This window comes from Manis pentadactyla, chromosome 2 (genome assembly GCF_030020395.1).
Source record: "Manis pentadactyla isolate mManPen7 chromosome 2, mManPen7.hap1, whole genome shotgun sequence".
NCBI classification, from domain to species: Eukaryota; Metazoa; Chordata; class Mammalia; order Pholidota; family Manidae; genus Manis; species Manis pentadactyla.
The window spans coordinates 32,389,553-32,402,316 of record NC_080020.1 but is presented as its reverse complement, the minus strand read 5'-3'; the positions used below and the strand labels follow the sequence as shown (position 1 = coordinate 32,402,316).

Here is a 12,764-nt window from a genome sequence, read left to right as displayed (position 1 = left end):
GGAAAGGGACTGGGGAGGATGGGTGGGTAGGGAGGGATAAGGGGGGGAGAAGTAGGGGGGTATTAAGATTAACATGCATGGGGGGGTAGGAGAAAAGGGAGGGCTGTACAACACAGAGAAGGCAAGTAGGGATTCTACAACATTTTGCTATGCTGATGGACAGTGACTGTAAAGGGGTTTATAGGGGGGACCTGGTATAGGGGAGAGCCTAGTAAACATAATATTCGTCATGTAAGTGTAGATTAGTGATACCAAAAACAAAGCAAAAAAAAAAAAAAAAAAGGGCAGTTCCTGTGTGGTATCCTCCAACGAGTTCTACACAAGGGTATAAAGGGCATATAAAAGTGTAGGCAAAGGGTCTGTTTGTGTTTATACAGAGGATCAAAGCCTAATTGGGCTACCCCGAAAATGAACTAAGATACGATATGAAAAAGAACTTCCAATATCAGCACTCTCTGGAAGACTCATGCCAGAAGATGATCATCAAAAAACCCCAACAAAGATCCACGCACTGCTACAGCTGTAGATGCACTCATCCCACCAGTTCCTGGACTTGCCATGGGAATGAGGAAGGAGATATCTAAGCTGGCCTGTGCATACAGTAAAACAACAAATTTGACTGGATCTATACTGTTGGAACTCAACCAAGAATTTGGAGAAGTGCAAATTGTAGCGCTCCAAACTCTTACAACTACAGACTATTTACTGTTAAAAGAACATATGGCATGTGAACAGTCCCCAGGAATGGGTTGTTTTAATTTGTCTGATTTCTCTCAGACTGTTCAAGTTCAGTTGGACAATATCCACCATATCATAGATAAGTTTTCACAAAGGCCTAAGGTGCCTAACTGGTTTTCTTGGTTTCACTGGAGATGGAAGGTAATTACAGGTATGCTTTGGTTATGTAACTATACTCCTATTATGTTAATGTGTGTGTGCAATTTAAGTAGTAGCTTAAAACCTATACATGCTGAAGTTACTCTACAAGAAGATATGTCAAAGAAATAATCAATCTTCCCATGTTTTCTTCCACCTGCTACTTCTATAGCTTTTCTTCTTCCTTCCTAATTGCAACCCTTAAATAGAATTCGTGCCTCATATCAAATTTACCGAGTATCATAATTCTTCCAAGTGGTAAAGATACCTCAAGACAAATGCTGGGCATAGAAGCCACAGGGCATAAATATGCAAAGAAGTAAAAAGCTAACCTTTTCAAACAATAAGGCTTCTCTCTCACTTACCAACTTTACATTTCCCTGTATGGCCCCGGAAGATGACTGGTTAGCCAGAGACGGGTAAGATTCCTCAAGGGAGGAACAACCTAAGACAGGCACAGTCGCAGGGGGGCCATCAGGTGAGAAATTGGGGATCAACAGAGATGAGGCTTAGAACCTCACACCCCCTGTTCTGAGAGAAATCTTCTGCATACGTGGATGTTTTATTGTCCTTGTCTAGCTTGGATTAACACATAGTCTACAGGCACACACCTGATCATCTACATTTGCTCTCTTACAACACTAAACTATGTTTTCTACCTTTATCTTGTATCTACCTACCACTTTAGCATTTTATTAAAAATAATAATAATAAAGAGAGAAATGTGGTATCCACATATAAATCAAGTATAAAAATCAAATGAGTATTCATATTTGAACTGACTGTTTATAGTTCATAATGCATGAGCAAAACCGAAAGTTTCTGTGATGACTGCCCTTGTACTGTTCACCATGTAACTTATTCACTATGTAAGAATTTGTTCTCCATGTAAGAACTTGTTCGTTATGCTTCAGAAGATTGGAGACTGACGAAAATTAGGCTTGGAGTGGATTGATGATTGTGCATTGAGCATTGACTCCCCTATACAGAATTTTATTGTTGTTAACAACCATTTGATCAATAAATATGAGATGCCCTCACAAAAAAAAAAAAAAAAGCTATTATTTATTAAGTGCAAGGAGATATGCAAAGCTCTTTCCAAGTAGTATCTCATGTCATCCTTACAACCACACTATGATGTAGATTCTAGTGTTTCCTCTGTTGTGTGAATGGGGAAACAGGCTTGTGGAAGATCTGGCCCAAGAATGTCCAACTAGTAAGTGGCAGGGCCAGGACAGGACAGTACCCCAGTTCTTTGCGACTCTAGAGCTCCTAGCTCTCAGTCACTTAAAAAAATTCCTTTTGACCACTTTGAACATTAAGACAAAAGCCCTTTATTTTGAAATAATTTTAGGCTTACAGAAAAATGAAAATGGCAGAGTTCCTACATATCCATAACGTCCAGTTTCCCCAACGTTAACATTTAACACAACCATTATCAAAAGTAGGAAATGAACAGGGGTACAATTCTATTAACTACAGGACTGACCTTACTCAAATTCCACCAGTTTTTCTACAAAGGCTCTTTTTTCTGTTCTAGGATTCAACCCAGAATCCCACACTGCATTTGGTTGTTGTGTGACCTTAGTCTTTTCCAATCTCTAACAGTTTTCAGTCTTTGTTTTTATGATCTGGATGCTTTTGAAAAGTATTGTTTACTTTTTTTTTTGAATGCTATTCGATTTGGTTCTCATGATTAGATAGAGATGATATATTTTGGCAAGGATACAACAAAAAATACATATCAGGGGATACATGAAGATATCTTATTACTAGTGAGAGCAATCTCTGATTCTTGGTTAAGATGATTCTGCCAGGTTTCCCCACTGTAAAGCTACTAATAAATATCTTGAAGGAGATAGTTTGAGATTATGCAAATATCCTGTTTATTCTCAAAATTAAAAAAAATTTTGTAGTGATTTTTAAATTGTGGTTGAGATATATATAATGTTTACCATTTTAACCACATTTAAATGTACTGTCCTATGGGATTAAGTACATTCGCACTGTTGTGCAATCATCACCACCATCCATCACCAGAATTTCCTGATCTTCCTCCACTGAAACGCTGTCCCCAGTAAACACTAACTCTCCATTATTGGGCAACTACCCTTCCATCCTCTGTCTATGAATATGACTGCTCTAGGAACATCATCATAAAAAGAATCATAAGATATTTTCTCAAAGTTTTGTCCACTGATTTTAGCATCCATTGCTGGATCTTTGCCAACAGCCATTATTACTGTGGTGTTCTAATGGTGATTTTCTGTTTCTCTCATTACATCTGCTTTTGAAAGCATTGAATCTTTTGCTAATTCACTTAAAAAGACTGATCAGTCAAGTTTATTCTAATTCTTGGAGAGGATTAGCAGAGAGTGACTCAAAGTGTTGATTATCAATAAGGGATAGGAATAGGCCTCTTCCATGCTTGTGCATCATGATCAACTATGTAATTTGCAGGTCCCAGTGCAAAACGAATATGTAAGGACCCCTGTTAAAAAATTATTAAGAATTTCAAGATGGCCATAGCAGAGCATTAAAGCAACTACAGGCCCTATACTACCGCACACCCATGAAACTGACCCTGTTGTGTAACCTTCCCTAGCTTCTTAGGGACCACCCACCAACTTGCTAGGATCTGCAGAGTTCTCAAGGACAAGCAGTTGTGCCCCAAGGTTGGCCATCTCTAGAGATTTCAAGATCCCCCATTACTCCCACTCCCCAGACAATCATGAGGGTAAAATTACTCTTGTTCTCTTAAAGTCTTTATTTTTCTGGTTCCATTCAGATGGGAAAGAGACTCACTGCTTCTCTTTACTAGCTCAGGACTACATTAATAACATCTCCAAATAAGCTTCTGGTCTGAGGAACCCCAGAACTCCCACAGGCCCCCAGTCCCTTACCACAATGGAGGTCAGGTCCTCACTCTCAAAGCGGCTGATGGCCTGGTCCAAGGATTTATACATGGCGGCAGAGATGCGCTGGGTAATGAGTCTGTTCAGGTCAATTGATCTACCCAAGAGCTGGAAGGGGGAGAGAAAGAGAAAAGTTACTTAAGAACGGTTCATGAAGGCATGTGACAGCTAGATACAATGAATGATAGGAAATTGATTTAAAAGTATAAAAGACATAAATGGGAACTCCATGCAGAAAACAGCATCAATAAATTTCCTGAGTATGATAATTTTGTTTTGATTAGGAGAGAACGTCCTTGTTCTTAGGAGGGATGTGCTGAGCTATTCAGGAGCAGAGTGTCATGATGACTGCAACTTACTCTCAAAAGGCAAAGAAAAAAAAGTATATATATGTCAACAAATTTTTAATGTTAATTTCATATATATATGTAAATGATTTATATGTACTGTAAATATATACATTTACTGTACATTTACTGTGTGTGTGTGAGAGAAAAAACATAAACAAGAGAAAGTGAAGCAAATGTGGTACAACAATCATCATGAATCTCTTTACATAGTATGTTATGTGCTGTGTTATTCTTTCAGCTTTCCTGTAGGTCTGAAATACAAAAAGTTGAGGAAAAATACAATTCATTCAGACTGTAGCAGAGGCTCAGGATGGGCTCTGGAACCCCCTAAATTTAGCCCTGAAGTCCTTCCTGCATCTGCCCTGTGCCCTAATTCAGTCACCAGGGAACAACAGCCCCCTCCAGCAAGGGCCTCGTATCCCTTTATGGGGATGATTTTAAAACATGATGAAGGGCTGATTATAGGATGGAAAATACAGCTAACATAATTTCCACAGGGGTGCACATGGGCATTATCCCAGATGCTGTGCGGAGAGCAACGAACAGTTATTGAGCACTTGCTGTGTGTGCTGCACTTTGCTACATGCTCTAGGATTATTCTTAACAGTTTTATCTTTTCCTACTTCCCTTTGGGGAGAGATTTGCTACCAGCTGACAGGGCCCCTTACAGTGATCTCAAGCACACATAAGCCCCTCAGTATTTAACATCCCGTGGCTAATTCTCGCTGCATTGGCAATGATAGCTGTTCATTTTCTGAGGGGCTGGAGGAAAGCTTTCATTGATCCCCTGCTGCCGGCAGAGGTGAAAATGTTTTTCTCTTTTGATTCCCCATTCATTTCCCTTGGGTTTCTCACAGCAATGGGAATGTCCAGGGTTTCCAGTGTGATCCTTTCCTTTTCATCGAGGGAATCTTCTCCGCTGTGGCCCTGCCCCTTCAGCTGATTCTCCTCCACAAACACTGGACCACAGAATAAGCACGCCAAGAACACAGCATAAAGGCCACCTCGCCACCGCTTGGCTGACAGCAGGGCGTAGGGGTAGAGCACCAAGTCTGCTGGAGCATCTCTTATTTTGTCTGCCGGGCCCATGTTAACAATTTCAAGCAGGAATCTGTTTCTCTGGGTAGCATTTCCTCTATTTCTGGGGCCAAATGTTTACAGAAACCAACTCCACAAAAACAAACTGTAATTTCTACCCTGGGGTTAGACTGATGTGCTTCATTGCAAAGGCCCCACAGCCCACCTTCACTTAGACCTGCACTGGGCCCTGTTCAGGGAGAGATTTACCCATTTCTGAGCCACAGTCCCAACTGAAGGATGTGGGCTGCAGCTTGCAATGGGAAGACAAAGGCTTTGGGGGCCACTACCCGCCAGAGGTGAGTTGCAGATGGGCTGAGAAGCCTAGAACTTGAGCCAAAGGAGGTCAATGCCTCTATTGTTTGTAAGATTGTGAGGTGGTATTGCACCTATGCCACACAGGCGACATGTAGGGCACACAGTGCACAGCCTGATTCCTGGTCTCTAAGGTAACTCCGCAGCTACTCTCACTTGCCTACCACCTGCCCGGTGGATTTCATCACCATACCTGGACATGTCTCTGCTTCAGCAGCGTTTCATAGCGGTTAGACGGCGGGTACGGAATGATGACTCCATAATTCTTACACTCAGCCCTAAAACGTTTATCCAACAGGACACTAGAAGGGAGAAAAGTTAAAAAAAATTCATTAAACATGACAGTGAATGGTTTTCCATCACCCAGCCACATGTTTTTCAGAGTAGAGGGTCTACTTATGCAGTGCTCTCATGTATTTAAACATTATTTTTTCTGCTCTAGAGCAAAGTTCTTCAAATCTCTTCTCAGCCATGAAAGCTCAACGTGAAACAGAATTTCCAAATTAAAGACAGGGAACACAGAAGTTAGCCACTGTCCTTTTTTATTCATTTATCAAAAAAGCAACTGCGGATGCGCTCCATATACCCCTGGAAACATTCCAGGTATGGAAATACAAAGTTCTTGTCCTCATAGAGCTGACTTTTTAGTGAGGAGAGACTGATACTAAATAAAGAAGAGGAGGAGGGATAGAGGAACCCCAGACAATAGCAAACATTTGCATGGTATTTATTACTTATCAGGCCTGCACATGTGCTCCAACACGCATACACATACACATAGTCATTTTTAATCTCACAACAATTTCTCTGAGTTAGATGTATTATGACTGTCTTTCATACTAAGGCATGAATTGCAGAGTAATAACCTCTCTGAAAATAATAAAACAGGATCATTTGTTGTTTGGAGGTCAGGGAAAAGCCTCTCTGAAGTGGTTTTGTTGGACAGAGACCTAAATGCTAAAAGTGGAAAAATGTGGGGGAAGAACCTTTCAAGCACAGTTAGCTTGGTATGTTGGAGAAAAGGAAAAATGGCCACTGTGGAAAAAGGGCAGGGCATGCTGGAGATCATGGTGCAAAAATGAATTTATGGAGGTCATCCAGCGGCCATGTGGAACTACGTAAGCCACACTAAGGAGGTTAGATGTTTTCTAGATGTAATTGGAAGCTACTGAAAGGTTTAAGCAGGAAAATCACATCTAAATCTATCCTCTCCAATACAGAGAGCAGTTGCCAGCCACATCAGCCTATAAGAACCTGAAATGTGGCCAGTTCAAGTTCAGATATGTTAAATGTGTAAAATACACATTAGATTTTGAAAACTTAGGGAAAAAAAGAAGATCGTTTCTTTAGTAATTTTATATTGACCACATATTGAAGTTATATTTTATAAGTGTTAAGTATAATAAAATATATTATTAAAATTAATTTCACCTGCTTATTTTTCCTTAAATATGGCTACTACAAATTTTCCATTTACATTTGTGGCTGTATTACATTTCTAATGGGCAACACTGATCTAAATCATTCTTTCCTTCCTGTGCTTTCCCTGACTTTCCCAACCTTTCTCAATTTCCCCCAACTTCCCATATTTTTGGAAACCACTGATATAGGGATGGATATAGATTAAGGGACATATTTCAGATAAACTAAACACACAGAGGACCCAGGGTTTGACAAGGCTGAGTTAGTTTATACAGCATATTTGAAATGAGAATTGTCTTAGAGAAGCTGGAAGCCCAGGCTAAGCATATTGTATTCAATCCAGATGCTTATTAAATGACTGGTTGTGAAAGGCTATGTTCTCTCTGCTTTCCCTCAAATTCTAAATACATACTTTCTATGCTTTCCATCATTAAGAGCCCTTTGCTTCATTTAATAGACAGCCCGTGTTAATAGAATCTCATGTCTTCTGCATATCAATTCCCATCTGAAATGTATCAAAGCTGTCAAAAGCAAAATGAAGCAAATCCTTTCTGCAGAAAGAAAATTAATTTAAATAAGTAACTACATTTGAAGTTACGGGTTTATACATTTGGATTTCCAGTAAGGTGAACACTGGTTTTGCCTGACCAGTGTACTGTTATGGGTTCTGGAAACCCCGGAATTCCAAGTCATCACAGATGGGGAATGCCTGTAAGCCTCTAAAACTGGATACCTCTCTTACCCCGACTTCTTCACTGGCTTCCTATCTGGCATTCATATATTTGGTTCTTGCTAACTTCCAATCCATTATCCACATTTTTATGTTTTTAATAGAGCAAATTTTTAAAAATAAAAATTGAATTAGGTCATTATTGAACTTTTTAAACCATCCATTCATTCCTCCTAGGATAAATGCCTACAAGGTGTGCATGTTCTGGGCCCTGCCTACCTCTCCAGCTTTAGCATCCAACCCGTCCCCCTTGTGATATGTGAAGAGGCATTTACATGCACTGATTCATCCTGATCTTCTCGGCAGCCCTCCCATGTAGGCATGCTATTAATACTGTTCTGTCACAGGGACTTTGCTTAAGTAGCTGCTTTTGCCTGTTATTTCCTGTTTCATCCTTCGCCTAGTTTCCTCAACTCCTATCAACTTCAGATATGAGCTGAAAATAGTACTCTTAGGAGAGCCTTTCTAATTCCCCACTCCAAAGAGTAGTTCCAGTTTACTATTCCCAAATTCCCATGAGCTTTTTCCCTTCATAGGGAGCACGTAACCTCCCTTGTCACTGTGCATGCATTCCTTTTTATTAGTATCTGTCTTCCCCACTAGATGTAAGTTCCATGAGATCTAGTACCTTATCTGCCTATTTTCCTTTCCACTATATTCTAGCAACTAGTCTGGCCCATGGAATCACTCCAAATTTCTCAGGTGCTAGAGAAAAAGGGAGGTTTTGCAACAGAAAACCGTTATCTTCTGGGTGGCAATCTAGAAACTTTACGGCTCATAGTCCTGGGGCTCTCATACCTGCCAGCCATGGCTTTGTAGTAAGCAAAGATCTGGTCTGCCAGCTTGTAGACAAACTGATCAAAACACAGGTTCACCTGGGGAAGAGGAAGCAGGAAATGTCAGTGGTGTCTGTCCAGCTTTATCACAGAAACTTAGGCAGTAGAAAGAGGGCAGCTGAGCAGTAATGAGTGTTGTGGGGCAAAATGCTGTGAAGGAGAAAAAAAAAAGACTCTGTGGCCAACTAAGTCTGGGACGTTTTGTCCCTTGCTCTCAAGGTCCTCAGTTAGGCACAGAGAAGGCAAAGTTCAAAAAGTTGTTGAGGGAACCGCCCCACCCCCACTGGCCCCTGCCTCAGTTACAAGGTGGCCTGTCCAAGGGGAGCACAGTAGGTAGGCCTTTGTTCGTACCCTGTAACTGCTCCTATCAGCCTCTCTGTTACCTCTTGTAATAAAAAGGCTTTCTCGTCTTTTCTTTTCATTCTATTTTACCTTGCTTTGCAAATGAGAAAGGTGATGGTTGTTAGAAACTTAGAAACCTTTTTCAAACTTTGCTTAAAAATCTTAGTTTCTGAAAGAACATGGGACCATCTTGCCATTTCACGGCTTCATCACAGCAGTGGCAGATTGTGATGCTCAGGTGGGAAGTTCACATCACACACAGAGGATCAAACCCTCCGACGACAGCTGGAGAAGGGGGCCAGGATAACATCGAAGGACACGGATCGTAAGGAGGTAATTCCTCTTCAATTCTTCTCTCACCAAATTTCAAGCTCCATAAGGTGAACTCTTTACTCAAAGAGCTTTCGTATCTTGGGTCTGGAGCTTCAGGGTCCCTAGTGGCCATCCTCCAAAGAACCTGCAGGGTCCAGGTGGGGTGTCCACTCAGACCCCATGCTCCTTTTTCTAGAACCAGCTTTGTGTATCTTTGCCCAAATGGTCCAAGCCCCTCCCAGGGCCTGCGTGGTCTTTGCTCTGGACTCATCCCTGAGAGTAGACTGCACTGAGGGTATGTGCACCCCTAGAGCCTATGGTCGGCCAAGCATCACTGCTTGTGGGCAGGGGTGGTAGCCAAAGCCAGAGTATTCACACACAGGCACGTGAGGCCCTTCACTTTGCAGAACAGAATTTGGGAGATGGGAAGAGAAAGGAGAAGGCCATGAACTGGGGGAATCTCAATTTATACTTTTGCCCCATGCCATCAAGTGTGACCCAGGCTGTAGCTTTTCTTTTCATTTATATTAAAAATTTCACTTGGACACATGATACTCTGCTATTTTTCTTTCTTTTTTTTTTTGCACTGAACCTGTTGGAAACCATGACTAAAATTGTGTCAGAAAATGGACTTGTTAAAGCCAAGATGGAACCAATTAGCCTGCCTCTGGGATCTCTCTTCCCAACTCTGTGTACTGCTCAGGAGGGTAGCTTTGCATTGGGGTCCATCAAGGTTTTCAACTCCCACCGAAATCGAAGGGTTGAGAAAGAAAGCAGGGTCTTTACTAGATTTTCTTTGAAATTTATAAACTTTCAAACTAATTTGGTGGTGATGCTTATCCTTAACATTCATGCCTCTCTTTTCTAAGCAAGAATGCCTTATGCATGGCAGTTTTACCTATTGGCCTCACTCTGTGTTTATATAACCACGTTCAGTTAAGTAGAGCAGAGACTATCATTTCAGTTTCCAAAAGGCAAACCTGAGCTATGTCAGTAGTCAATAGAGCTGTTGGTCTCCTGTTTCCGGTCCTTGCTCGTGGAAGGATCACACCTCCTTGCTCTGCTTTGAAAGGAGGCATAGCTGTGTGACTCGCTTTGACCAAGCACATATTTCACTTCCAAGTGGAAGCCTGAAGTACCAGAGTGTGATTCACCTAACCTTCCCCCTGCCGTGGCAACTAGTCGATGGTCCAGCTGGGTCCCAGAGTGAAGGCGACAGGAGCCCCCAGTGCACCCATAATGGAGAAATAAACCTTTGGTTTCAAGCTACTAAGACTTTGCAGTTATTTGTTACTGCAGCATAACCTAGCTTATCCTGACCATTACAGAAATAAAGCTATTGTGTGGTTCTCTTAATAACCAGCTTAATAGCTGAGAGGATGGCTACTTTGGTCCTACCAGTATTAGAATGAGACTCTGCAAGCTGTGTGACCTTGAGGTAATGATATTTGCCCACTCTGTCAGATATATCATCTGTAAAATAGTAGCATGTACTTTAAACTGCTATAAAGATTATTTAAAATGTCTCTTTATACAGTGCTTAGCACTGTGACTGGAAAATGATAAATATATAATAATTGATAGGTGATATTACTATTCTTTTTCTTATTATCCAAGTAATTCAACCACAAAAGACCCATTACAAAGTTAATTTTACCCATGTGGCTCTACCATTTGCCATCCTTAATACATCTGAAAAAGAAGCACCATCACCCCGGTCTCGGTCATTTCTGATGACCATGGCTCATAAAGATCCTGCTCCAGAGTAAGTCGTCGATCTCCCATGCTACGGTCTGGATGCTTGTGGCCCCCCAAATCAGTATGAGAGCCGAATACCCACAGGTGAGGCGGGCCTTTGGGATGTGGTTAGGCCATGAGGGTGGAGCCCTCACCAATGGGATCAGCGCTCTTATAAAGGGGACCCCAGAGAGCCCCCGCACCCCTCCCACCATCGAGGGGCCATCGGGAAGTCTGTGAGCCAGAAGAGCGAGATCCCGCCCACCCTCATCGCAGACTTGAAGCCTCCACAACAGCGAGAAATGAATTTCTATTGTTTATAAGCCGCCCCATCTGTGGTGTTTTGTTACAGCAGCCCAAACGGACTAAGGTACCACACTTTGGGCCGACAACTAAAGATCCGAAAAGTGCAGACTCTGGGAACAAAACGACGAGAACAAAAGGAGAAGCACATCACTTGCCTCGGCCTCGATCTCATCGTACAGGAACTGCTTCTTGAACTTGGTCAGAGCATAGTAGGCGCTGTCGTTGTACAGATCCAAAGGGTAGAGGACGTACCTGAAGAAGGAGAAACAGCGCCAGCAGCTTACTGATGATCTCGCTTAACTCGGGCAGACTTATACTTGCTTGGGAAATACGAAGGGTCGGGGGGAAAGATGAACAAGGTCAGAGTTAGGGGAAGAGACCCCTTCAGCGCTCTACGAGGTGTCCAGCTTCCATGTAGGAATGCTGACTTTATAATCTGCCTGGACAAAGTCCATGATGTTAATAAATCCAAGGCCTGAAAAAATTAGTCCAGGACAAACAAAATCAGGTGGCAGTTAGGATATTAGCTTCCTGCCCCTCAGAGACGACTGTTTTCCAAGCACGGCTGTTAGGAGACTGACAAAACTTTGGAAGGGCAGTCAAGGCTGAGTCAGGCCCGGGGTGGCCTGGTCCTTGGCGTGAGTGCTCCCCCTGGTGGGCACTCCCCCCCAGCTGGGAAGTTCTGGGAAGAACAGAGCATGCTGGCCAACTACCCTGAACTCTGGAAACCTCCTTGCCGACCCAGTCCTGCCTCTTACTCCATCATGGAAGGTTCTTTGGTTTCCAGGATATGGTCTGTCAGAATCCAGGGCATGGACATCTCAATAGGGAACTGGATTCGCCGACCCATGGTTAACTCCAGGAAGAATTCTCGGAACCAGAGCTGGGACAGATCACAACACTGCTGCAGGGCTTCTGAAAGCATAAGGGAAGAGCCTTGTGTTACACAGACGAAGCACCATAACATCTTTGTTCTTACTGTTTTTATTAACTTACTGCTTTTAGTGTTATTCTTATCACTGAGCTAGCCACCTAAAAATAACAGGTACTCATAATTATGAGTTGAACAGTAGATCCTACTTTCTTGTACATGAAGGCAGGCCTAATATCTCTTGAGAACACAGCATTTCTTAAGCTTCAGTGACTGGCAGTGCATGGTGGGAGGAGGGCAGGGAGGTTTCACAGCTGCAGATGCCTCCACAGTTCCACGATCCCTCTACAAGGCCATCCTGAGAACACACAGTCTTAGCGTGAAAGGTGTGCTTGCTGTAGAAACAGTGTCAAGACAGGTTCCCAAGCGCCTGCTTTTACTGGACTGTGGCTTGCTGACCCCATTTATGTGGTAATTCTGGATTCCTTACCCCTGGGAAGCCTCAAAGGCCCTTCCTAGCCTGCTCTCCAGTGGAGAAGTTTGGACTGTTTGTTAAGACCACTCTTTTCAGTACCAACAGATGCGTACTGCTCCCATGTCCCTGATGCATTCTCCCTCCACCCTGCCCTGGGTTCCTGCTAACAAGAGGAATGGGGACATGGGGTCAGGGTCCAG

General features: G+C 42.6%; 1 protein-coding gene across 1 annotated transcript in view; it reads right to left on the bottom strand.

Annotated features, from left to right (window-relative positions):
• The window catches only part of CYFIP2 (cytoplasmic FMR1 interacting protein 2), a 127,888-nt gene that overhangs the window by 57,242 nt on the left and 57,882 nt on the right, over positions 1-12,764 (bottom strand). The window contains exons 18-22 of the mRNA XM_036913222.2: positions 11,977-12,133; positions 11,374-11,470; positions 8,484-8,560; positions 5,727-5,835; positions 3,780-3,899 (exon numbers count right to left, since the gene is read on the bottom strand). Of these exons, the coding sequence (XP_036769117.1) occupies positions 3,780-3,899; positions 5,727-5,835; positions 8,484-8,560; positions 11,374-11,470; positions 11,977-12,133 (560 nt within the window). The remainder of the gene's footprint in view (positions 1-3,779; positions 3,900-5,726; positions 5,836-8,483; positions 8,561-11,373; positions 11,471-11,976; positions 12,134-12,764) is intronic.